At 40.6% G+C, this 23,150-nt stretch overlaps 2 protein-coding genes across 3 annotated transcripts in view; one reads left to right on the forward strand and one right to left on the reverse strand.

The window, feature by feature from the left end:
- Window positions 1-23,150, reverse strand: part of dock2 (dedicator of cytokinesis 2) — a 99,237-nt gene that overhangs the window by 27,452 nt on the left and 48,635 nt on the right. The window lies entirely within an intron of this gene.
- On the forward strand, window positions 860-22,980 carry insyn2b (inhibitory synaptic factor family member 2B). 2 transcript variants are annotated; one of them, XR_013911925.1, is made up of 4 exons: window positions 860-1,014; window positions 11,421-13,398; window positions 15,799-15,873; window positions 20,954-21,017. XR_013911925.1 is itself a non-coding variant. In XM_026194539.2 (4 exons), exons 2-4 carry the CDS (start codon window positions 11,752-11,754, stop codon window positions 21,135-21,137), a joined length of 1,839 nt encoding a protein of 612 aa, XP_026050324.1. In that variant the 5' UTR covers window positions 860-1,014; window positions 11,421-11,751; the 3' UTR covers window positions 21,138-22,980. The 2 variants fall into 2 exon arrangements, 1 of the variants encoding a protein (XP_026050324.1); XM_026194539.2 differs by having other exon boundaries at window positions 11,421-13,331; window positions 20,954-22,980.

The raw sequence follows: 23,150 nt of genomic DNA on the forward strand, positions 1-23,150 counted from the left end.
ACACACACAATTCCTGGAAGGCTCAAAAGACAAAGCATTCATCATTAAGCATAATTTAAACCCGATGTCATATGGTGTTTAATCTCACTTTCTTTTCATTTTATCTAATTGCCTTATTTGCCACAAGAAAGAAAGCAGTGTCATTCTCAGCTCATATGAATGGGAGCAGGGGAAGAAAGACAATAAGCTTAAAGGAGGATGAGTGGTGGGACAGCCAAATACAGAGCATGAGGGGAGTATGAAAAATGAGGATGAAAGAACACTAAAGAATGGCATGAAGAGGAGAAAGTGGGGCAAAGAAGAGAGAGGACAGTGACCAAATACTGTAGCTCAAATAGAAGAGTGAGGTGAAACTACAAGGAGAAAATCAAAACAGAGAGAAAGAGAAAGCGAGTTAGCAAGGCAATGCTAGACTTTATTCTCACAGAAAAGCAAAGGTATAAATAAAGTGAGTGGTAGAAGCACGAGTGTGTGCTTCTGTGTGTTCACGCATGTGTGTTTGTTTGTGTCCTGGCTCGACTCCCGGGAGCACACTGCCAAAGTTTCACTGGGTCTACTACTGTGCCAGGGTCAATGTAGGCACATAGACAAACATAGACACAAAATTCAGGGCATGACATCAGATTTGTCACCAATATATAAAAATAAAGCGAATCATGACACTGGATGACTTAAGAAATGAGTGAGAATATTTGAGAAGCACATGAGAGCTAAAGAGAAGCAGGCAGAAATATTGATCAGGGAAAGAGGGGGAGAGAGGAGTGTATGTGTGTGTGTGAAAAAGAGAGGGAGAGAGAGCGAGAGAGAGAGAGAGAGAGAGAGGGAGGGAGGATCACTGGGCTCCGCGAGCATACGAGGATCAGCAGCAACAGAATGAGACGGAGAGAGAGATAGAGTGGTAAAGAATCGGAGGAGAGCTCTACTGAGCACTAAAGGACTACCACACACGAGTGATACACACACAGAACCAGGGCAAGACAGAAGCATGCGGACCAAAGGGGATGATAAGAAAAGGTAAGTGACTAAGAAAGCAAGAGCAAAGATATTTGTTAAAAAATAACACTGAGTGTATATGTAGTTAAGTGTATGTGTGTGTGTGCGTTTGTGTGTATAGGGGAGTGATAGCATAAAAGCCTAACATGTTTTCTTCTCGCGCTGTTATGGCCATCTGAGGAATGTTTCTGGTCTGGTAGCCCAAGGCAAATACTTTATTTTTCAAAGATGCTCATTCAAGATTTAAGGTTTTGAATGAAGGTAACTGGTTTTATGGAAGGAGGCACCAGAGAGCTAACTGGAGTGCAGGAAAAAAATCCATAGGTTAAACCTCTGGGCTACATAGATAAACATACAAACAAACAATCCAAAAACACACAAATTTTGGCTTGGTGGATGTCTCATTCCTTACAGAGTCAGTCCTCTGCTAAAAGTGTATTTATATATCAGACGGTCTATCTGTTTTATGGAAACCTTATAAGTGTATTTTTGCAAAAAAGGAAGAAAAAAGTAGTATGATCACTGCATTAGTATCGACAGCAGATACGCTGTGTGTGTGTGTGTGTGTGTGTGTGTGTGTGTGTGTGTGTGTGTGTGGCAGGTGAGTAATCCCATCCATCTGTCACAGTAGGATTTGATTCACATGAATACGTCTGTGTGTGCTTAAGTGAGTGTGTTTCATAATGCAATATTAATTACAAGTTTTCCTTTAACAACGATTCCGAACATTCCTGTGTGTTTATGGGAATACGTGTGTGTCTTTGCTGCCCGACTAATATTAAAAGCCTCTGAACCAATCATCGGGACAGCTAGTGTAGCTTTAATGTGGGATTATAAAGCAATAACCCTTCTCTTTATACACTAATGCTGACCTCATGCATCTGTGTTTGTGTGTATGCGCGCGTTTGTTTTAAAACGATCAAATCTGTATACAGACATCTCAAACTGAGACAGTGTGGATTTATGTGACCTGTGTGCAAAATTTATATAACCTCATAACATAAATCAGGATCACAATCTGTGCATATCTGTATGTGTGTGCGTGTGTGTATGTGTTACACTATCACACAGTCCAGTCTTTCACTTGCACAAACACATCAACAAGTTGAAAAATGAAAAGAAAAATAATGTTGTTTCTAGTCCTACAGCGACATGTCTACAGGGCTACAGCAAAATAACCGCACTTGTTGAATAAATTTATTAAATTTAAATTACTCGCTTTTACTGCTGTGTGGGATGTTTAGCCAAAAACAGTTAATTGTACTGTGTTGTGAGTCATTATTGTTGCTGTAGAAGGGAATCTGTTTTCAGTTTGACTTTCTTGACTGCTTGCGCAATATTTGAACTCCTCCTCCCTCTATGTATGCTGTGTTTCCTCTGCCATAAGCTACTGCACAACCCTAAACAAGAGTCATTCCAGCTAACAAGGTGTTCTTTTCATCAAATGCTGCTCCTTTCTCCACACATGCCTTCGATAACTGAACTTCATCTGTCTTCGGTACTTCCTTCCAAATTGAGACTGACTTATTCAGATGTTATTTTGCATACTTAAGATGCTGAATTTGTTGTGAGAATGAAGGACGTTTTCCCCGTTCCGCCTTCTCTACATGGGTATTGTTTGTGCATCATGTCTGCACATTGAAACAGTGCATTTCTGCTTCGGCACCGTCCTGTAGGCCTTTTGTTGCCATGTGTTGGTTTTGCTTTTCCTTTTTGCCCAGCATGTACAGATTTATAAAATAAAAAAGTTTTCTTGATTTTTACAAATTTTGCATTTTCATTACCGCTATTTCAGAAAGTGAAATTTTCAAGCTGGTAGTTTGTTTTTTGTTTTTTTAGAAAAGAGTTTTTGTCAATATTCAGACAAGTATTACTATTCTAACATCATTAGTCACTGACATTGGAAAACACTTGTTTAACCTAAGTTAAACACCTTAAGTAAAACTTATCTTTAAAAAAACGCCCTATTCACCTAAATGAAATAATAAATATGTCAAAGACAAGCTGGGACTCTTTTGGGTCTTTTATGAAGGGCCAAAAGCCACCACTTAAAGGAACGGGGTGCATTGGATTTCTAAACAGCATTCAAACTCATAAGTAAAAGTAAAATGTAATTTTTCAGATCACCAGTCAGCCCTGGTGTTACCATGAAATCTGAAATAGAGGATCAATGAATCAAGAATGAATCAAGCTCTGGACTCCCAATGATGATTCTTTCTATTGAGTCAATTAAAGTCTAATGAACCGCTGATGCTATGAAACCTTAAAAGCACAAAAATGACCAAGCACACATACCAGAGCAGCATATTATCAGTTCGTGAAAAGTTAATAAGCAGATAAAACCCCCTGAAAACCACATCCATATTTGAATAAAACCCAATTTTTATCTGTTTTCTGCAGTGGTTGCACTCAGTTCTTCTCACTTTAACATAATATGCAATATTTTCAGGAGTGTCCAAATTTTAGCATGCCACTTCACAAACAGCCTGTCGTGGTTATTAGGAATGCACCAGAATGTTGCTAACGCTTTTCTCTGCTCTTGTTCTGGGAAAAATAATAATGAATAGCTGATGTGTGAAGGCAGGAATTTGATTCAGGACCAATGAAATCTTTCTCAAAGATTCTTGAATATTTTCAACAATGTGCTTTATGAATTCATATTCTTTATTTACATATAAACATGTTTTCTTTGCATATGTCTAGGCCTGATTTGTTTGTAACACTCCTGAGTTGGACTTCATTTATTTGGTAATAACTTCTAACTTGTATAGACTTATACAGAAAGTAATTTATGTGTCTAGTAGTAAATGCACAAATACAGGTTCACATATTGGAAACAACTTTAGTACAGGAATTACATCTAAAATTATACACTGGGAAAACCTAATCAGTAGGTAGCTTTAAACTACATTGACTTTTATCACATTCAGTGTCTGCAGGTTCACAAATAATGGAGATAAAGAAATAAGAAATAAAAAAAGAAAGAAGAAATAAAAAGAAAGAAATAAAGAAATAAAGGTTCAGTCAGTCAACAGGAAGACAGAAAGAGGAATCCAAAGAAGTATGTACTGGCATGCACACATGAAGTTATATGTGTGTGTGTCTGTGCATCTGTCAGTGCATCCGCACGTGCATGTCAGTGACACTTTAGCCGCTCTGCTAACCAGACACACTGTGAACAAGTGATGAGAAACAGATGAGATGCGGTGAAAGACAAAAGGACACAAAAGTCAGAATGGTGGGAAGATGGATGTGTGAAAGGGAGCGAGGGCAGCAGGGGCAACAAGATGAAGAGATGAGAGGAGGAGGAATAGATTAGGGGTTAATGATGGAGATATTGGATGGGATGTGCAGGCAGGATGAGTGATATCGAAGAGAAGAGAACAATGAGATGATAAAAAGAGTACAAAGACAAAAGGTAGTAATCAGGATGACGACAGGTGACCAAGGGGAAAAGAAAGGTGACTGGAGAAAAAAATGCTCAGAGAGAGAAGAGTACACAGTAAAAGCAAAAATGTAAACCTCTGATGATATCACACCCTATTAGCTACACTGATAAGATTTTTATGTAGTAGTGCATCTGTGGCGTCTCCTCTAACTCAAACACTTTGTTTTCCCCTCTTAGCTGACTCGGTCTAGTTTTCCACTCTATCATGTTTATCTCCTATTATTAAGTATTTGGTGCTAAATATCTCATAAATATGCCGTTTTCCTTTGGTTTCTCTGCCCCGCTGCTCAACCAGCAAACATTACTCCAGCAGACAACAAAACAAATGAATTAAATCGCCAGATGGATTTGTCAATAATGTGCTCTTGGTCTGTAATGTATTGCAGCCCTTTTCTTATTATAGGTTCCTAACAGGTTATAAATAAGCTTACAGCATTAAAACCGAATTGACTTTTTTTTCCTCTGGGGTCTTTCTGACTGGAAAAGAACATTGCTTTGAATTATTTCCTATTTGTTGCCACATACACGAGGAGTAGGGGCTGAAAGGGCTACAAGTTTTTAATAAAATCCATTGTTATGAGATCAGTTTTGTTTTTCCCACTTTGTGTCGTCGTGCCGTGCCTTTTGAGTGGGGTTGCACCACGACCGAAGGTAGACATGTTTAAACATCGATACGAACCCTTTCATTCCTCTACTAGAGGGAGTCCCTGAGAAGGAAAAAAAGACTGTAATGACTTACAGTGTCTGTTTACAGTGTTCATGCACTGAACAGACTAAAACCCTTCAGATTTACTTTCAATTAGTGACATTGTTTGCCTTATCTGAGTTTCTTCTTAGACAGACGTGCGGGGAAGTCTGCCTCTCAGTTCTCTGTTTAATTTATTTTCTGCTTCTGCTTAATTTATGCATCTCTGATTCCAAACATGCAGAAACAAAAACACACACACACAAACGCAAAGTACATATACACAGAGTTTGTCCAATGTAAATTTTTCATGAAAATTCAGTACACAGGGCGCCGCAGAGCATTTTCCATTTTCCTGTTGTTTGTGAAGTGGTTGGGATTTGAGTGTGTCTATAAAAACCCCAATTAAGTCCTCTTTTGCATCTTTTTTGTGTTGCTTGGAGAGCAACAGTGACCACAGTTTGCACTGCATACCTTTAAGAGGAACCTGAGTATCTCAGTTACTCTCTCATTAATATTACGCACAATCTTCCCAAAACAATTCTTCACTTAGACCCTTACTTGCTGGCTTAGTGAAATGTTTGGCTTTTTGTGTATGAACATTAGCCTTTTGTGACTTCCCTCTTTCCAGTTGAGATGCTAATTAATGCGCACTGTTCCTAAAAAATACAGCTGCTCTCAATTAAAATGCAGAATGACAACGGCTGCAGAATCAGCTGTGTATATGTCCTTTTTTATTTTGATGATTAATACCGGATTCATTTTTCTATGAGTTACCGGAAGAAGTGTTATACTGGGACACTTAACAAAGGTGAAATCACTAATTAAAAATGCAAACAAACACAAAGAGACACAGTATGTATATCATCATATTGAATTTGAGGCTGACTTCACATTTTGAAAACTACAGACAAACAGAAAATATATAGGGTACATATAGGGTACTGTGCATCAAACAGTATTGTCACAAAGCTAAAGAGGAGTCCTGCAACAGACACCCCCCACAGAGCACTGATCTCAGCATCATGGAGTCAGCCTGGGATTAAACGAGGAGACAGAACACAGTAAGACAGCCCAAATCCACAGATGAACTGTGGCAAATTCTCTAGGATGCTTGGAACACACTAACTGCTTTGAAAAATGTGAACCAATGAGAACTGGTGTGGTTTCACGGACAAGGGCGCTCATACTAAATATTGATTGTTTTTTTTCCCCCATCTCCTGCATTTTGAAGAAAGTTAACTGAAAAAAAAAAGAATATTGTGGCAAAGTAATAAAAGCAATGCAAGATACTGAACAAACTTATATTTTTATATTACAATTCTTTGAGGGGAGCTTAGTATCTTGCTTGATAGCTTGTCTGCTTATTGTAGCAAAGAGTCAGAGAGATGGTCTTACAAGGTGCTCAAATATTTAAATGGCAGGTGTGGCAATCCTATCTCCTGCAGTTATCCCATACAAAATGCCTCCGCACAGTTTTATTTGATTTATACGTGCGAGAATATTAAATGTCTAAAAAGTATCTTCCTATCCAATATAACAGTTGTAAGAAATGGACAGAAATTATTTCTCATAAAGGTCTCTGATAGAATAAAACTTGCAGGAGGCAGAAAAAGAAGAAGAAAGAAGATGCAGCTCTCACCTCACTGTTCTAAGTCCCTCCCACCAGACATAGGGCGTCCACACTAAATAGAAGGTGTTTCACATGGAATAGAAATAGGATAATGCTGACTTTTAAGCTTCATGTGACATTTAGAACCCACTCTTCCAGCTGAAAGTTTTGCGCTTAACCCACTGCAGAGCTACATCTTACAATGTTGCTCTTTGTTCGACTTTATACTACGCCGGTTCTTGTCTGAACAGATCTGTGATCAACCAACGTCTCTCTCTGAGGAGTAGACTTGTTAAAATCCTGAAAACAAAGCTAACAGAAAGTGAAGGAGTCTGTTTCCTCTCAGACACTTTGAATTACAATATGCTGAAAGGTTATTATAGATTTTTCTTCCAGTGGCACCAAAAACACATTGCCTACCATTTAAGTTTCAAACACATGTTAAATCAGAGGTGTAAGATTAGAAAGGTTTGGCAATATATAACAGAGAAATGTTTTTGTTGCCTTGAACCCAAACAACGGTGGCTGGAGGGAAAAAAGCCTAATGAACTGCACAAAATGCACTGTGTGCCCCGTCTCAAAGGGCCAATAAAGTGCTGCGTTTGTTCTGTTCTGGTGGTGAGTGGGTGAGAGATAGTAACTGAAAGGGGTGGTGTGATTACAGAGCAGTAAAGCAACTCTCAGTCTCCCTAAAAACGCTTGCACACTCATACACACACACACACACACACACACACACACACAGGGCCCGTCAATCGGCAGTTGAAAAATGAGACTCACCTTGAAACGACAGGGGACTCGATTCGCTGGAGCATTCAGCGCTCTGTTACCACTGCAAAGGCGTGGGTGTGCACTCATTCACAGACACATGTAAAAAACATGCAGGGCATCGCTGAGACTGCCTGTGTCATAGACAATGCTTTAAAAGCTCAAACCCACCGACTGGCAAATTAAACTCATTGCATGTATAAACAGATTTCATAAAAGGCTGCACCCTGTCAAGAAACTCCCTGCGGTGTTGAAAGGCTTGTATGGTCTGTGTGCGTGATGACAGATGCTCAAGCACACTTGCGGTGTTCATTGATTACTGGCAAGCAATGTGTGTGGCATCCCAGATCTTTTTTTCTTCCTTTCCTTTAAGGTTTGTCTCTTCACACATCCTCCTCCTTCTCCTCCAGTCTTCTGTTTTTACTTTTATCTTTTAAAAAAGTCATTCAGATTATGAAAGGAGAAACTGATTGGAGATTTAAAGCAACTATAGAAAATTAGGCCTTCACATCTCTTCCGCTGACCCACACATACAAATGCTCGCGCGAGTCCTTCATCTTGTCCACAGTTCTGCTAATACATCTGTTCTCTCGCTGTCATCCCCTGGCCACCTGTCAGCCCTGCCTGTGCCGGCGTCTACCCTGTTATCCTCTTCAGTTGCCTCCCCTTTATCCCCCAGATGACAATGCTTCCTCCCTTTCTCCTCCCCGTTTATTTTGCACAGCCAGAGGTGAAATGTTGGTGAGAGACTATGTTTATATATAAAGAACAAAGAGGAGGCGAGAGAAGCACAGAGAAAATCAAAGGTTGCATGACAGAGATGGAAGAGAGGGTGCTGAGTGGGAAAGTGTGACAACAAACACAGCAAGTGATGAAAGAGGGATGCGAGGTTAGTGCTATCCTTTAAGATTTAAAAGAGGGGGAAGTGATTGAGAAAAAGAGAAGGGTAGAGAGTCTGAGATACACAGAGTGTGAGCTGGATTTCTGAGGATATGGTGTCACTTTCTGCCTGACATCATGCAGGTCAGGGGTGAAGAGTCAGACTTCAAAAAGGAACACACACAAAATGATGAAAGTAAGAAAGAAAGAAAAAACTTGCAGCAGGTGCTCTGCTGTCTGATGAGGCTGCTGATGGAAAGGCAAGTCAGCTGCAGTGGAATTACCTTTAGTTCACTCAGTCTGAATCCCAAGACAAGCTGCTTGACAGCTCTTAAACACAATCAAACACACAAATGGGGACATATGCACGCACATATGCATCCTTTCTCTCTCTTTCTCTCTTTTTTTGCACACACAAACACCGGCTAGCTCTCTTCTTCTTGCTTTCCCTCTCCATCTGTTTCTCACCACAGAAATGCCATCATCATCTGCAATTTGTTTGTGCAAACAACGAATCTCAGTGCTTTTCTCATTCACCCAGTCGCTGTGCCCTGCTTTGTATATAAAAAGGGACGCATGAAATATAAGTTAAAGCTTCAGTCGTCCACTCCAGGAAAGTGATTACCACAGTTAGCACAGTAAACAATAATAAGCAGTCTGGGCTGTCAATAATGCGAGACCCCTCCCTGGCAATGTCACACTCCACAAGCGAAACACACTGTCAAGATATTTATATAAGTAGGAGCAATATGTCACTGAAACAGAAATCCTTTGATCTTTAATGCCTTATGCAGAAACCTTACATTTCAAAGCACCACTGTCACTGAAGCTCTCAAGCAATGCAGTGCACTGTGTGACACTTATTGTTTTCTATGTCTAGAAAGTTTCAGACGCAGGATGCAGGCTGAACAGTCTAAATTTAAACTGTTCCTTGTTCAGCACTTCAGCTCATGGGCAAGCCCACCAGCATCAGTATTAATATTTAATTTTTTTTAAATGAAAACTGAAAAGAGTCTGACAACCTTAATTACACTTGCTGTCAGGGAAAAAGGGGGGGAAAAGGCTAAGATGTCAATTTTTATTCTCCTTGTGCAGTCAAAACAGCATGGGGTATTAGGCTTAGGTCATGACAGGGCATTGGTATGAGTGAATGGGTACAAGCCTCTCATTCTGAATACATATGAAATATTAGAGTAGCAGTCAGGCTCACTGCAGTTAGGATGTGTTACCTGTCCACTGGTGAGCACATAATTTTACCTGCTACAGTGCCAGAGCCAACAAGCTGTTTTAAAACTTCTCAAAACCCTGAGAAAGAATTCTTTACAATAATGAAACAATAGAAGATTTTTTTGTTTGTAATCTCATGGGTTCTTACACTATTAGGTGAACATGGCTATAGCTGATTTATTTCTCTCTCCCTCTTTCTCTCTCTCTCTATATCTTTTAGTTTTTTCCACAATTGACCGTATACAGCAAGCATCTGTGTGACATGTTGCACCAGCTGGTGTAAACTAAGCCATTCATCTTCCCTGTGTGTGTTTGATTACGTGTGTGTGTCTGTGTGTGTGTATGCAGCCAGCTTTTGCACCCCACACTGGCTGAATAGAGTGACAACGTTGTTTGTGAAGATAGAAGATAGAAGAAAAAACGAAGACACAAAGATTTCAGCCTAGATACACACACAAGCCTAATTTCATGGACAAATTACCTCACACCAGCTGCAGACCAGCTTTGTGTGCGGCAGTGAGGGATCAAAGGTGGACGGTGACTGACTTTTTAAACACAGGCGGACAAAAAGAAATTTTCTACAATATATGAGCTGGATCTGCAACAAGTTTAAAATGTATTGTTGCTTGAGTTCTGTGCAGACAGCAAATGCACTGCACTGCCATTTATCCTCAAGAGCCAAACTGTGTGTAATTACATTAGCTCAAATTAGCATAGCTCCATTAGCTAAAACGAAATATACCAGACAAATGTTCCTGCATCCACTTTTCCATGCTCTTAAATATAGTACCAGTTGGGTAAGTTATTTAAATAGCGATCTTTTTTCTTCCTTATCTGTCTTTTTCTTTTTGATGTACCCTGCCCATATTTCCTGCAATAGCCCAAAATCCTGATATGGAAAAAAACAGTAAATATAATAGAATTCTGGCCCAGTTTCATCAGCTAATCGCAGTGACACAGTGCGCCACTGAATTACACTGAGTCAGTGATCTGAAATGATAAAGACTAAATGGCTAATTTTGCTTCTCTCCCAATCAATGCAAAAATTTTAGACTAAGCAAAATAACACAAAACAAAGATAAGACCTTAACATAATTTAGTCATGGATTAACATTAAATTTCCTGCCTGTAAAAAAAATCAAGTAAAAAAAACATTTAAAATAGACCGAAGGGCACAATGTCTGTATAGATTACTAGACACAAAAGAAACATTAAACATGGAACAATGCTATAGAGTTGATCACAAAATTATTAAATTATCTTAACTCATTTGAAACATTTCCAAACTGCTTTTACGACAAATGATAACAAATGATTAGTTATAAGTCTACAAACTATTATGGAATGTAAAGAAAGAAAAAATAATTTTAAATGTGTTGTAACGTTTAAAATTAAATTAAATTAAAGTGATCCAAGCTCCTTAGATCACTTAATAAAAGAATTAAGCAGCATTTTTAAATTGACAGGATCTATAGCTCCTGTGATTTGTATGCAACTCCCAACTCTATAGAGAAACATGCAATTGCCCATAACCTACCCTGAACATATTCTATAGTCTTTTCATTCTCCTTGATGGGATTTAAAGTTTTGCCACTGTTACTCTCACCCACCTGCTAGGGTAATAAGAACTTGATAGACCTATATTGATCTGGTCAGTGTATGCTCTCAGTCGAGGTCGAAGCTTTTACACGGTGCTTTACGTGCCTAATGTCTATGTCTTCTTGCCAGTCTGACTATTTCTTGCCAGTTTCTCTTGTTTCTACCTTTGTTTCTATCATTCATTGCCTTTATTTCTTTCCTCTCTCCAGAACAAACCAGCAATGCCCAGAAAAGCAATCCAACTCATCATCTGTGGGCCTCTGGTTGGAAACTGAGAAAAGCTTTGACAGTGTCATCCAGTCGGAAGTAGCTCAAGTAATAAGATCATTAATGGAAGAAAGTTGAGAGTCTACAGCTTTATTGGATATTGAATTCCTTTCTCCAGCTCCCTAAAAACTCTTTCACATAAATTAATTTGGGTAAACAAGAGCTGGAAACATCTTGGATTGCGCTTAGATCTAATCTTGCTGGCGGCTGATGTCGCTGCTTGCCTCCATCCCTTTCAGCTCCTCAGGGGGCTGAGCAAGCCTCCAGAGGAGTATGGGCAGGAGGGTGGCTGACCCAACAAATCCAGTCCCTGCACTGGGAGTTCCCCTGGCGGGGGGGCGATGGGGCCCACTGTGCAGTGTCGGGGTGCAGACATCTCCCAGACTTCGGACTCTCCCCTCCATCAAACGCCACAGCAGCCAACCAACCAACACACCTCGGCTCCTCACCATGGCAACAGACAAAACAACAACAACAGCAGAGGCAGGGGGAGTTATCAGAAGTGACAGCAACAGTCTGCCGGTGTCAAAAGAGACATCTCAAAACGAGATCAACAGCCTGACACAGGACGACATGGGGTCACAGGGATCAGGCAGTGGAGTTTACTGCCAGATCAAAAACATACGGACAAACCCAAAGGACACGAGAGGTAAAAGGACAGCTCGGTACACAAATGGCAGTGTGGTAGCCTCTGATGTGGTGGGAGGGGTTTGCAGTGAAGCCACAGAAGGCAAGGAGCCTGCCCAAGAGAGGAGAAGGGTGCAGTCTCTACGAGGGGAGGGTCATCGCACGGTGTTAAAGACAGTAAGCGTTTGTACAACTGTGCACGCCACCCCACCTCGGCCCTGCAGATTAATGACGACTTCTCCGCCTCGTCTTTGTGGGACATGTGGGAGGAGACGATCTCAGATTTCGCCGTGCACTGGTGCATGTCGCAGGAGGGCAGTTAATCAAATAACAGCTAGCCAGACTTTACCTAATCCGCCACGGAAACCGCCTGTGGCTCCTAATCAGTCAAGGAAAGACTCTGCTACTATGAACTCCCAGTCTTGCACCAAAAAAACAGACACAGCCAACACACAGCAACACACATCAGTAAAGACTACTCAATTATCACAGCTGTCGCACACTATACCAAAAGCGCACAGTTCACACTCAAACCACGCAACACACACTCAGAACAAAGCCAAAGATTCACAGCAGCACATGAGGCCACACTCTGCAGAATTTACCTCTTACAAGGACTCCTCCACGCAGACAACAGATACACAAAGTAACACAGATAGGACCACAGCTGACATGCATACACAACAAACACACACGCCAACTTTAGAGGTGATAAAATCACACTCAAATGATGAACGCAGTCAAGTTGTGGCTCAAGGCCAACGCACTGATGAAGAGTCACATCAGAACACAGTAGCCCGTATTGCTTTGAAGTCTCCAGCTCCTTCCTGTCACAATAGCTCAAAATCTAGCACCACCCCACCTCTTCCACCAAAAAATTGTCCTCTATCCACTCAGTCTAAACCAGCCACATCTGTAGCGCAAAACAAAACCCAGGAGACCACAAACGTACCGAAACGATCCTTAGAACGGATCAAACTCAAGGACTACACAAATCAGAAGAGCAAATCATTCGATGACCACACTCTGCCTTGTAAGACTCATATGAAAGCACAATGCAATGGGGCACCGGGAGGACTTCTGGACGGACATGCAGTACAAGCACCACGTGGATTGGAGAAGCAGCTGCAGAGTGTGGAGGAGAACCTGCTGTCCAATCAGGAGAAGATAAAGGTGCTTCTCAACGTGATTCAAGACTTGGAGAAGAGCAAAGCCTTCACTGAAGGGTGAGAGAAGGGACTTAGGAAGGAAAATAACTTGAAGAGAGAAGGGGAAATAGGGGAATGGAAGAAGGTAAGAAGGAAAGGAAGAGGATAATCTGAGAATAAAGTGTGAAATGAAGAAACATAGATGTCAAGACAGAATGAAAAAGGGAGTGATAAAAAGAGATAACACATGTAAAAGGAGTGGTAGAGGCATTCACCGCGTGAGCAAATGTTTAAGCAAGAGGGAGGTGATAAAGATGAGAAAGAGGGGTAGAAGAGAGGGTGCACTATGAGTGAAAGAGATTAATAACAGAGTACTTTTAAGTTTTTATAGCTGGCAGGCTTTCAATACAGTATATTAGATTTTTAAATGCCACCAGTGTGGAGATCCAATGTGTGTACACATGTTTGGAGAGAGTTTGAGAGCATGTAGCCCCAAACAGACACTACTTCTAAGCAAACAGAACTAATCAGTTACTCTTTCTCTCCCCTGCTAAATCTTTGATTCTTAATTTCCTCCTCCCTGGCCACATGTTCTTCCTCTTCCCTCCACACATAACAGCTGGTCTTTCAAAAATCCCCCTCTTCTCCACTGCTTCTTAACCCGCTTTTAGTAATTTATCCCTCTCTTCACCATCAGCCACACACCTTTCTTTGGTGCATTTTTAATTAATACCTTCCCACTCCTTATCTTTCGCTACACACTTCACCGTAAAGTATGAATCATATCTTCAACTAACAACTGTGAATCACTCCTGTGCCTTCTCATCTTCCCCCCTTCTCCTCTCCCAACAACCTGTCCATCACTCTTCCCTGCTGTCAGATCTTTGCTGTCACACTGTTTTGTTTTGCTTCCTATTCTTCACCTCTTCACCACCCTCTTCCATTTCACCATTAAGTTAAAGTCTGCACCTTTTTTCCCCACCCATAACCATTACCTCTCAACTATCCTAAAACTGATGATTCTCCATCATCACCTAAACTCCCTGTGTACATGGTTTATTCTCTCCCATCCCTCCTTATTTTTGTCCAGCGTTAAGAGAGGTCTCTGGCTGCAGTCTAATCCCTTCAGATTACCTTGCAATTAATCTTTAAGCTGCACAATAAGACACATAAAATCAGTATTCCAGCTGTCTTACCCCATCTTTGTTGCTGTATAATGTGCATTCATGCTTCTGTTGTGTGTAAAGGCTTTTTTGGGAGGATGCCCATGTATCATGCTAAGAGTGACAGAAAAACAGATAGACTGAAAGTCAGACAGAAGAGAGAGGGTAGCTATTGAAAGATAGGAAGACATTAAAAGAATGAACATTAAGAGAAGCAGCAAGTAATAGAGGGACTGCATGAATCTGGTGCTGTGCCAGAAATGAAAGGACTCTAAGTGGGCTGCTGTGATAAAAGTGTCGGCTGAGCTAAAAGGTTGTCGCTGTGCTCAGCTCCTTGTCTCGTTTCTCTCCTGAAGCAAAAACTTGTCTTCTCATGCTGTTGTTGTCGTCTTTGATAAAGACTGGTGGGGGAGAAAAATGATGCCAGTTACACAGTCTCACTCCATGTAATTAAAATGTCAATTTTATTGACATAAATCAGTTACTTTTTTCTCTAAATGGTTCAACTGAAGGCCAGCCAAAATACCTTGGCAAAATAAAGTATTTTAATTGGGAGGCAGGCAGTACAAGCCTAACAGATATTTTTAAATTCCAGCTTATTTTCTAACATGTAAACAGTGTCCTTGGCTCTGTAGTCTCTTTAGTCTTGTTCAGCCTTGATGCAGTTGGCATGTGTGCTCTGCTGTTCAAACTAGCCATCTAAAATGAAAGACAATAAGCTTACTTTCACTATGCCTCTAATTTAAGGTAATAATATCTGTGCTATGTGACGTGTGGCTCAAAACCTGATGTACCAAGACAGTTGCTGCAATTTTTTTTTCCTGCATAGAATAGTAAACAGGCAGGTACTCAACCATTGGGGCAATCCTGGTAATGTCCTGAATAGTGTTACTGGGGCACATTGTATGCACTAAACATCACAACTATTTTGTGCCCTTTGACAACACGTAGACAGCATGTCTGTTGTTGCTGCACTGGGTACGTGTCCATGGAGAGAGAAATAACAATTCTGACACCAGCGTGACACCGCCACGAAAAGCCCAGCCTGCTGTTTGTGCAAAATAATCTTTCACTATTACAAAAATGAATATTGTTGAAGCTTGGCAGGATTTCTTTCCTTTTTTGTTGAAGTAGCGTATCTAAAAATCATATATGCTAATGATTAAAGCAATCGTAAATATATCAGAGTGGTTTACTTAAGCGGATTATAACAAACAACGCATGCACTGTATGCCTACATAGAATTTTGTTTAGATCATTACCAATCAAAACACTACAGCAAAAATTAAAAACCAGACGTGTAACTGCCATCAGCATTCACGGCTCTGTTCAGTCAAACTGCTTTCATGTGTGTAAACGTTTTACATTTGTTGTTTCTGCAGTCGCAGCTCATACAGAACTGGTCAGGACATAAACAACTGCCCCACCTGCCAAAAGACAGCCTGCATCATCTACAGGTAACCTAATAAAGATAATGAGCTTACTGTATTATATAACACACCAATGACAACTAATTCTTACCTGGAGCTTTAGAAATAGCCATGAAACTTCTGTAAAACTGCATGCCTCTCGTAGGATGCAATTTCCCATTGTTATTTCTTCAGCCTTTCCAGGTTTTTATCACTTATTCAGCTTTTTTTGTTTCATTACCCTTTCTTCCTGACACCCTGCTGTCGCTGCCCTTTTCTTCCACTCTGATTATTGTACCACTCATACCATACACTATTATAAGGAAAAAGAAACTAAGAGTGATTGCTCTTATAAATATTAAAATTAATACTTGCTGTACTTTGCAGATTAGTGAAAGATGCTCTACCAAGGGAGGATATTTACACACAAAATAATGCTCTGTGCAAACAAGGATATTAATTCAACATCTAAATGATCAGTCCAGTTATCATGCTTGACTGACCTAAATAACTAACTGCATTCTTAGATCCTCAGCAACTTGCAGAACTGCACTGCCTCTTATCGCATACTGTACTTTAATCCTCCTGTTAGCTCCACATATTCCTTCTCTCTCTCACAAATGTTCACATAAACATTTCCATTACATGCCACTAAAATCTCTGTCATTTCTTCTTTTTTTAAACAAACTCCTGTCTACATCTGTGCCTCATTCTGTCTGTCAATCGCCAAAGCTCTAATCACCTCAGTGTGCCCCACTTTCACCCTCTACTCTTTCTCTGCACTGCTCACATAAGCTGGAAATGTAGGTTGCATGTAGCTTCATGGATAAAACTAAAAGAAAAGAAGTATTTACAGACCAAAGCTAGGCTTGAAGTTAATTCTGCTTGTTTACAATCACATACAAATCTCCCTCGCAGGCCTCGAGGGGATAAAGACAAGTTTTGCGGGGTCTTTACCTCTTCAGTTCTCTTTAACTCTCAAAGCTACTTGCCTCAAAGCAGCCCCACCTCTGCATCTCGCTCTTGTTTTGACTTTCCATTTCTCTGTCAGTTAATCTCTTCTTTGCATCCAGTTTTCTGTTTCCCCTCATCTCATTTTTTGTTCCCTTGATCCTAATTAACACAGCAAAATCCTTATCCCAGTAAGTAGCAATGAGCACCAAGGGAGAAAGCTGCCACATGGCAACATGCTCATCCATATCCACACATATATACACACATTGATTTCCACCACTACTTTACATAGTGAGACAAATGCACTTATATGCAAGCTCCTTTGTTCACACAGTAAAGAATCATCTTCCACGTTGTGGAATATCTTAAATGGGAACTGCTTTTAAGAGAAAACAAGGCATTTGACTTCAGCCTTGCAAAACACTGACAGTAATTATACAACAGCCTGATTAACTACTGCAAATGCTTTAATGACAAGACAACCTGCATTATGCAACAATTCACTTAAGCAGAAAATGTCATGAATCGCTGTGCGGCAGGCAGGAGTTGGACCCAAAGTGCAGGACTCACAGACTCAGGGAGGTGAACTCAAAACTCAGCTTTATTTGCTGGCAGGGAAAAAACATACAAACTAATCTAAACTGGGAACTTGGAAAACTCACAGAGAGACACACAGGGAGATCCACACAGCATGAGGGACGACGCGACACTGACTCAGAGAAACACAGGGTTTAAATACACTGGGAAGTAACGAGGGGAATGAGACACAGAAGGAGGGCACAGCTGGGAGAAATCAGGACTGACGAGACAAGCAAAGCAGGACGCATTCACATGAGACACGGACCATCAAAGTAAAACAGGAAGTATCACACAGAGACGCGAACTTGACACAGTGGAGACAGCAACTAAGAAATACAGAGACATAAACCATAAGGCAGAGGTCTAAGAACCAAAATACACAGGGAAATACTCAGCTGGGAACACAAGAGACTAGACTAGAGAGAGTAACAAAAAACCAACCATGAGAACATAATGCACAATGCAGAGTGACAGAAAACAAGAAACTCAAACATGCAAAGACACACAATTACACAGAACAGAGGGGACACAGAGAGACATGAAGGGCAAGGGATCAAAACTAGAAGCCATAGAATAAATCACACACAAGTACAATAATACAAAAATCACAAAGAACTAAAAACGCTGGGTCAGGAGACCCAGGACCGTGACAGTAAAACATAAACACTTCCAAAAATGATTTTGAACTGTTTGACTAAATAAGCACTTTCAGAAGCATTTCCACGCAGACTGTGAAAACTTGATGGAAGACAAGCAGAACAACTGAACGTGCTAAACCTAGATATTAGCGGTTTATGAAATTAGCAGAAAATTAGTGTTTACAGAACAAAACATACTATTATCTTCTTGTACTACAAATAAACCCCCTCAGTAGTCTAGTAGCATACATTGCACAAAGAAACGTGTCATTACATAGTCATACAATGTCTAACATTAGCCAGACATGGAAGTCTTCAAAATGTGAGGCTTTCGAATATTTTGGGGAGATACTTTACATGACCTGGAACAATCCTGGTCTCTGGTGTATGCACTTCTCACATTATTATAGTCCACCTTTCTCTCTTCTCAGCTTCTAAGATTTTCTCTCCTGCTCTACTTTCTTATTGTCTTAATTGCAGACATGCAAATACAAACAGGATAATTAATCCAGCACAAAGGGAAATCAACTTTTATTTGATTCATGTGCATACACATTTCAAACAAACAAAAAAAAGAATATATTTCATGCGCTTTGAAATATGTTAATGACTTGGACTGAAAGGCAGATTCTCCAGCCTAGTCATATTTCTTCTCGTGTCAGTATGAGTTTGTTTCAAAAACAGGGGTGGAAAAAAAGAAAATCAGCATATTTATTGTGACATACACACAGAGAAGTCACAACTACACGAGCTCTGTTTGTTTGATTGGACAATAATGGCCTTATCAAAACCCTAGAGGACTCTGGGTAAAGAGGAGTGGAGATGGCATAAGAGACACCCAGGCAGAGGATGAATTACGTGTGGGACTAAAACATTCATCCTAATGATCTGTGGTGAAAAAAAGAGCTTTTGACGTGGGCTGACTGCCTGAAGATGTTTTGCCATCGTCTGTTTTAATTAATCTTTACAATGAGAGACAAGAGGGAGAGGAACTTCTGACAGCTCCTCTGTTTTTCCTCCCAAAGCTTAAACAGCTGAAACAAGCAGAACAAAACACATATGCGCACCTAGAAACTAAAAGTATTCTAATACACACACAAGTCTCAAATTTAAACAGATGTATTAAGCAAACAAACCAAAACTTTAGCCCTGATCTCCACATTTTACACCTCATTTTAAAAACATAAAGGTTTTGGGTTTAGCTGTGTCTCACAGGGATGAAAGACGCCGTAGCACGCAGTCATACATGCACGTAAAAAGATGCTGAAGGTGACAGCTTACACAACGAATTAAGAATAGCAGCTTTCGCAGCTGTGCAGTAAATCCACGAAAAATTGTGAGGGAGTGAAATAGGTATGGGTAGAGAGAGGTAGAGAGCTATACTGAGGTTTTGAGACAAGGGGACGTATAGAGAGACCTGACATGGAAAAAGCTTTAGTTTCTAAAACAAGACAGACTGTACCGTAAGTGGATGTGGGGCAGGTGCCATCCTTTATCTTTCTTTATATGTATGCTGTGTGGCTTTGTTTGTGTATATGTGTCTCGGTAGATCTTCTTTATCAATTATTCATGCGGCCATCTCCATTCCTCTGTGCCCACCCAAGCTTTTACTTTCTCCTATATTCACTCATTCCGTCTCTCCCTCCATCACTGCGCACTTTCTCGGATAGCCGAGACCTTGCTGCCCTCCCCTCTTCATATCTCCAGTGGCACTCATCTTGTCCTTCTTTACTTCCCTGTCTTTTTTTGTTTCCTCTTTTACTATGCAGTGACCTCTCTGCCCTGTTTTATTAAAGGTCGCCTTTCTTTCATTTAGCCATCCTTCGATCTCCCCGAAGATTCTGTCTCTTTCCTTTCTTCTTTCATAAGTCTCTGCATGTTTTTCTTTTACTCTCACTCAGCCGTGGGCTTTTGAGGAAGATGTATGGAGATGGCAGGGGAGCACGTCTGTGTTTGTATATTATATGTTTTTGAGTGTGTGTGTGTGTGTGTGTGTGCGCGCGCGCATGTGTGTGTGTCTGTTTGCTGGCATACAAAAAGAGGGAAGGACTGGTAGTCGTCTCCGATCTGCCTGCCTCATCATGTGCCTCATTAACTCCAGATGCCAGACCCTATGTAGCTCCACCCATATAATCCAGCTCAGCACACACACACACACGCACGCACACACACACACACACACACACACACACACACACACACACACACACAAGTTACCAAATGGAGGGAGAAACTCAGAGTCTGCTACACTATGACCTGCAGCGATGGGCACTTCAGAGAGATGGTGAGGGGAAAAGAGCACAAGCGAGATGAGGGGTGGAGGGGGAATGGGAGCATAGAAAAAGTAAGCCACGAGGGTCTGCTTTGAACATAGAAGAGTAAAAAAGTTCCTCCATTGCTCCTTCTTTTAGCTCCTCCATTGTGCAAATGCTCTTCTTCTTTCCTACTCTCTTTTTCGTTCTCCTCCCACTCCTCTCATCTCACCAGCCTGTGATCTACTGGTGCATGAGTGCAAAAGAATACTATAGATGTGAAAAGAGTACTGAGCTGAGACACGTGTGAAAGAGTGTGTGGGCTGATGGCGCGTACACCAAAATTAAGAACATATGAGTTTAAACCTCCATAAAAACTGCATTATGGACAGTATTTAAGGTGTTGTCAGCATTTCTTGATGTCACTAGGTCACCTTAGCTTAGCTGTCTCTAAACCCCTCTCTTTCTAATCTCTCTTTCTGCCCAGTAGACTTCCTCTTGTTTTACACAGCTGTTCACCATCTCCCTTTAACCCCTACATTTACGGTATTCTCTTTTTGTGAGAAAGGAACTGAATTTAAAAAACAAACAAACATCTGGCTTGGTTCACATTAGCTCAGTCTCTAAATCATGCTTATAATGTTTCTCACTCATCTTTGTCTTCTTCCTCTTCAACTGCCTTCTCCATTTCTCTCTCTCCTCCAGTGTGGAGCATGATTTTAGACAGCAGGAGGGACGTTTCCAGGGGGTTATAGAGGCCCTAGAGGGGGAATATGATGTGCCTGCACCAACTCTGACCAAGCCGACGCCAGCCCCGGCATCCTCCAGTCGCCCCAGTACCAAGGCACGGGTCAAGAAACTGCGCAAGAAGTGTTTCTGGTGGCTCTAAGCTCTAAGAGTTGGAAAAGCCACAACTGGCCTTCTGGGCAGCAGGTGCAGGAGCGGATTATATTTCAGGGGATCCAAGATGTTGCGGAGTAAAGCATGTGGGTGTGCACTGAGCTTAAGTTTAAATTCAGAAGGTGATCTTTTCTGAGCAGAAAACATGGACTGTGAATGGCACATTTTCCACAGTAACCAATCCTGAGCCCTGTACACCGGTGACAAGGTAGAAAAAAAAAGGAAATGTGATAAAGAGGGAGAAGAGGACAAAAGAGGCTGTTAAACTTTCTTGACTGCTTGGGAGGAAGAAGGTGAAATTTGCAGAAACCAGTATTTGCTGGCTAATTTGAGATTACGTTTCGCCTGACAGTGAGGACAGTGTTTTTCAATAACAAATCTGCTGCAGACAGATGAAGCATTGTCACTCTAGACAGCATACAGTTTGTCACTTGGCTCAGTGGCTATTTCAACAGATGGACAGATGTACGAGCTGGGAATGAATCGTTATAACAGTTTTGGATAAATTACAGCAATAAGCAGGGGAATTTAAATGAATGTGAAAAACAAAGGAATATAAAAATTAATTTGAATGCTATGTTTTTGGATGCTGGACAGACATAATTTGAATGTAGCAACAACTGAAGCACTTGAAGGATATCATGGGAAAACAAGCTGATGAACTGTCTGGACACACAGCTTGCTCACTGAGTCATCAGGATTTCACAGGGAAAGTACAGATTGTATTAAGAAAACATTAACAGACAATGTGATACACAGCTGATTGAAGACTGACAGCCTTTGTCAGATAATTAAAATTTCTGTCAACCCTGAGTGACAGAGTAATCGATTCTCTCCTTTATTATCATCCAAAATGGAAGTGTTTTGCTGCAGTCTCAATTGTGTTTCAAGGATCTTTACACACGTGTGCATTCGAACGCATGCACTTAGTGGCATTGACAAGCGGGCATCAGTTTACACATACAGCATACTCACTGAAATACAAACAACTGACTCCTCTCTCACACAGTAAACACTCAATACATTTGTGAACCAGTGCAAACTAAGAACAGACCTGTCAATCCATTTTAATGACTGGCCTGTTTAAATGTTGAGTATCAATATACAATGTATACAGTAGGCACCAATGAATTGTTGTTTTTCAAAATTTACCATTGCACAAATTGTGCAGGTGAGTGCTGTGTTGGTACAACACAATGTGAAGCTTTAGAGAACAGGAAGATAACCAGAAAAATTAATTTAAAAAAACCTGAAAAGGTTCAATCTCTTTCTTAATACCAACAGCACACTTCAACTTAATCATGTAAAATATATCAGACAATCATTTCAATATCTATATAGGTGTTCTGTAGCATTCAGGCCACACTTGCCCTCCTAATCAACAAATATTAGTGCTAAACTTTAAATTTAGGTTAACAAAATATACAAAATGAGTCACTAAGGGTGATGAGTTTTTGAAGATTTTTTTCCCAAAGGGAAACAATATATTTGTAAAAGCATAGCACAACTGGTAGATAAACAGAAATTTTTGCAAACAGCATTCATCTGGACATTAATTTTGTACACACAGACACACACACACAGAGCATTCACAACCTGCTTTGTTCACAGCAGTTTAGAGCTTAACAACTGATCTCACAAGGGCGTCCTTCAACTGCTTATGGCTGTACAGTTGCCACCAAATACAATCCTGGATGATACTACACTTAGTAATTAACCAGTTTATGCGCAAAATGCTCTGTCCCTGCATTTTCTTAAGCTTTCCCATGACAGTGTGTGAGCCCTCACGATCCCTCTTGTATGTGCAATAAAATTGTGTATTTTAAACAAAATACTCTGCTGTCAACATATTTTGTGTTTCAAAAACAAACTGAATACCATAGCGGAGTAAATTAAGGTGCTTTCTTGCAAATCCTTTTTGATAAACATGGTATCAGCAGGGAAAATATGTCAAGGACGCAAGACAGAAGGTTTTAAAGAGTCCACCATATGTCCTACTTGT

This window comes from Astatotilapia calliptera, chromosome 2 (assembly GCF_964374335.1).
Source record: "Astatotilapia calliptera chromosome 2, fAstCal68.1, whole genome shotgun sequence".
Classification (NCBI taxonomy): domain Eukaryota; kingdom Metazoa; phylum Chordata; class Actinopteri; order Cichliformes; family Cichlidae; genus Astatotilapia; species Astatotilapia calliptera.

Coding starts and splice junctions, on each gene's coding strand:
- insyn2b (XM_026194539.2), top strand. CDS start 11,752: ATGGGCAGGAGGGTGGCTGACCCAACAAATCCAGTCCCTGCACTGGGA. Junction 13,332..15,798: donor AGCAAAGCCTTCACTGAAGG/GTGAGAGAAGGG, acceptor TTGTTTCTGCAG/TCGCAGCTCATACAGAACTG. Junction 15,874..20,953: donor ACAGCCTGCATCATCTACAG/GTAACCTAATAA, acceptor TCTCTCCTCCAG/TGTGGAGCATGATTTTAGAC.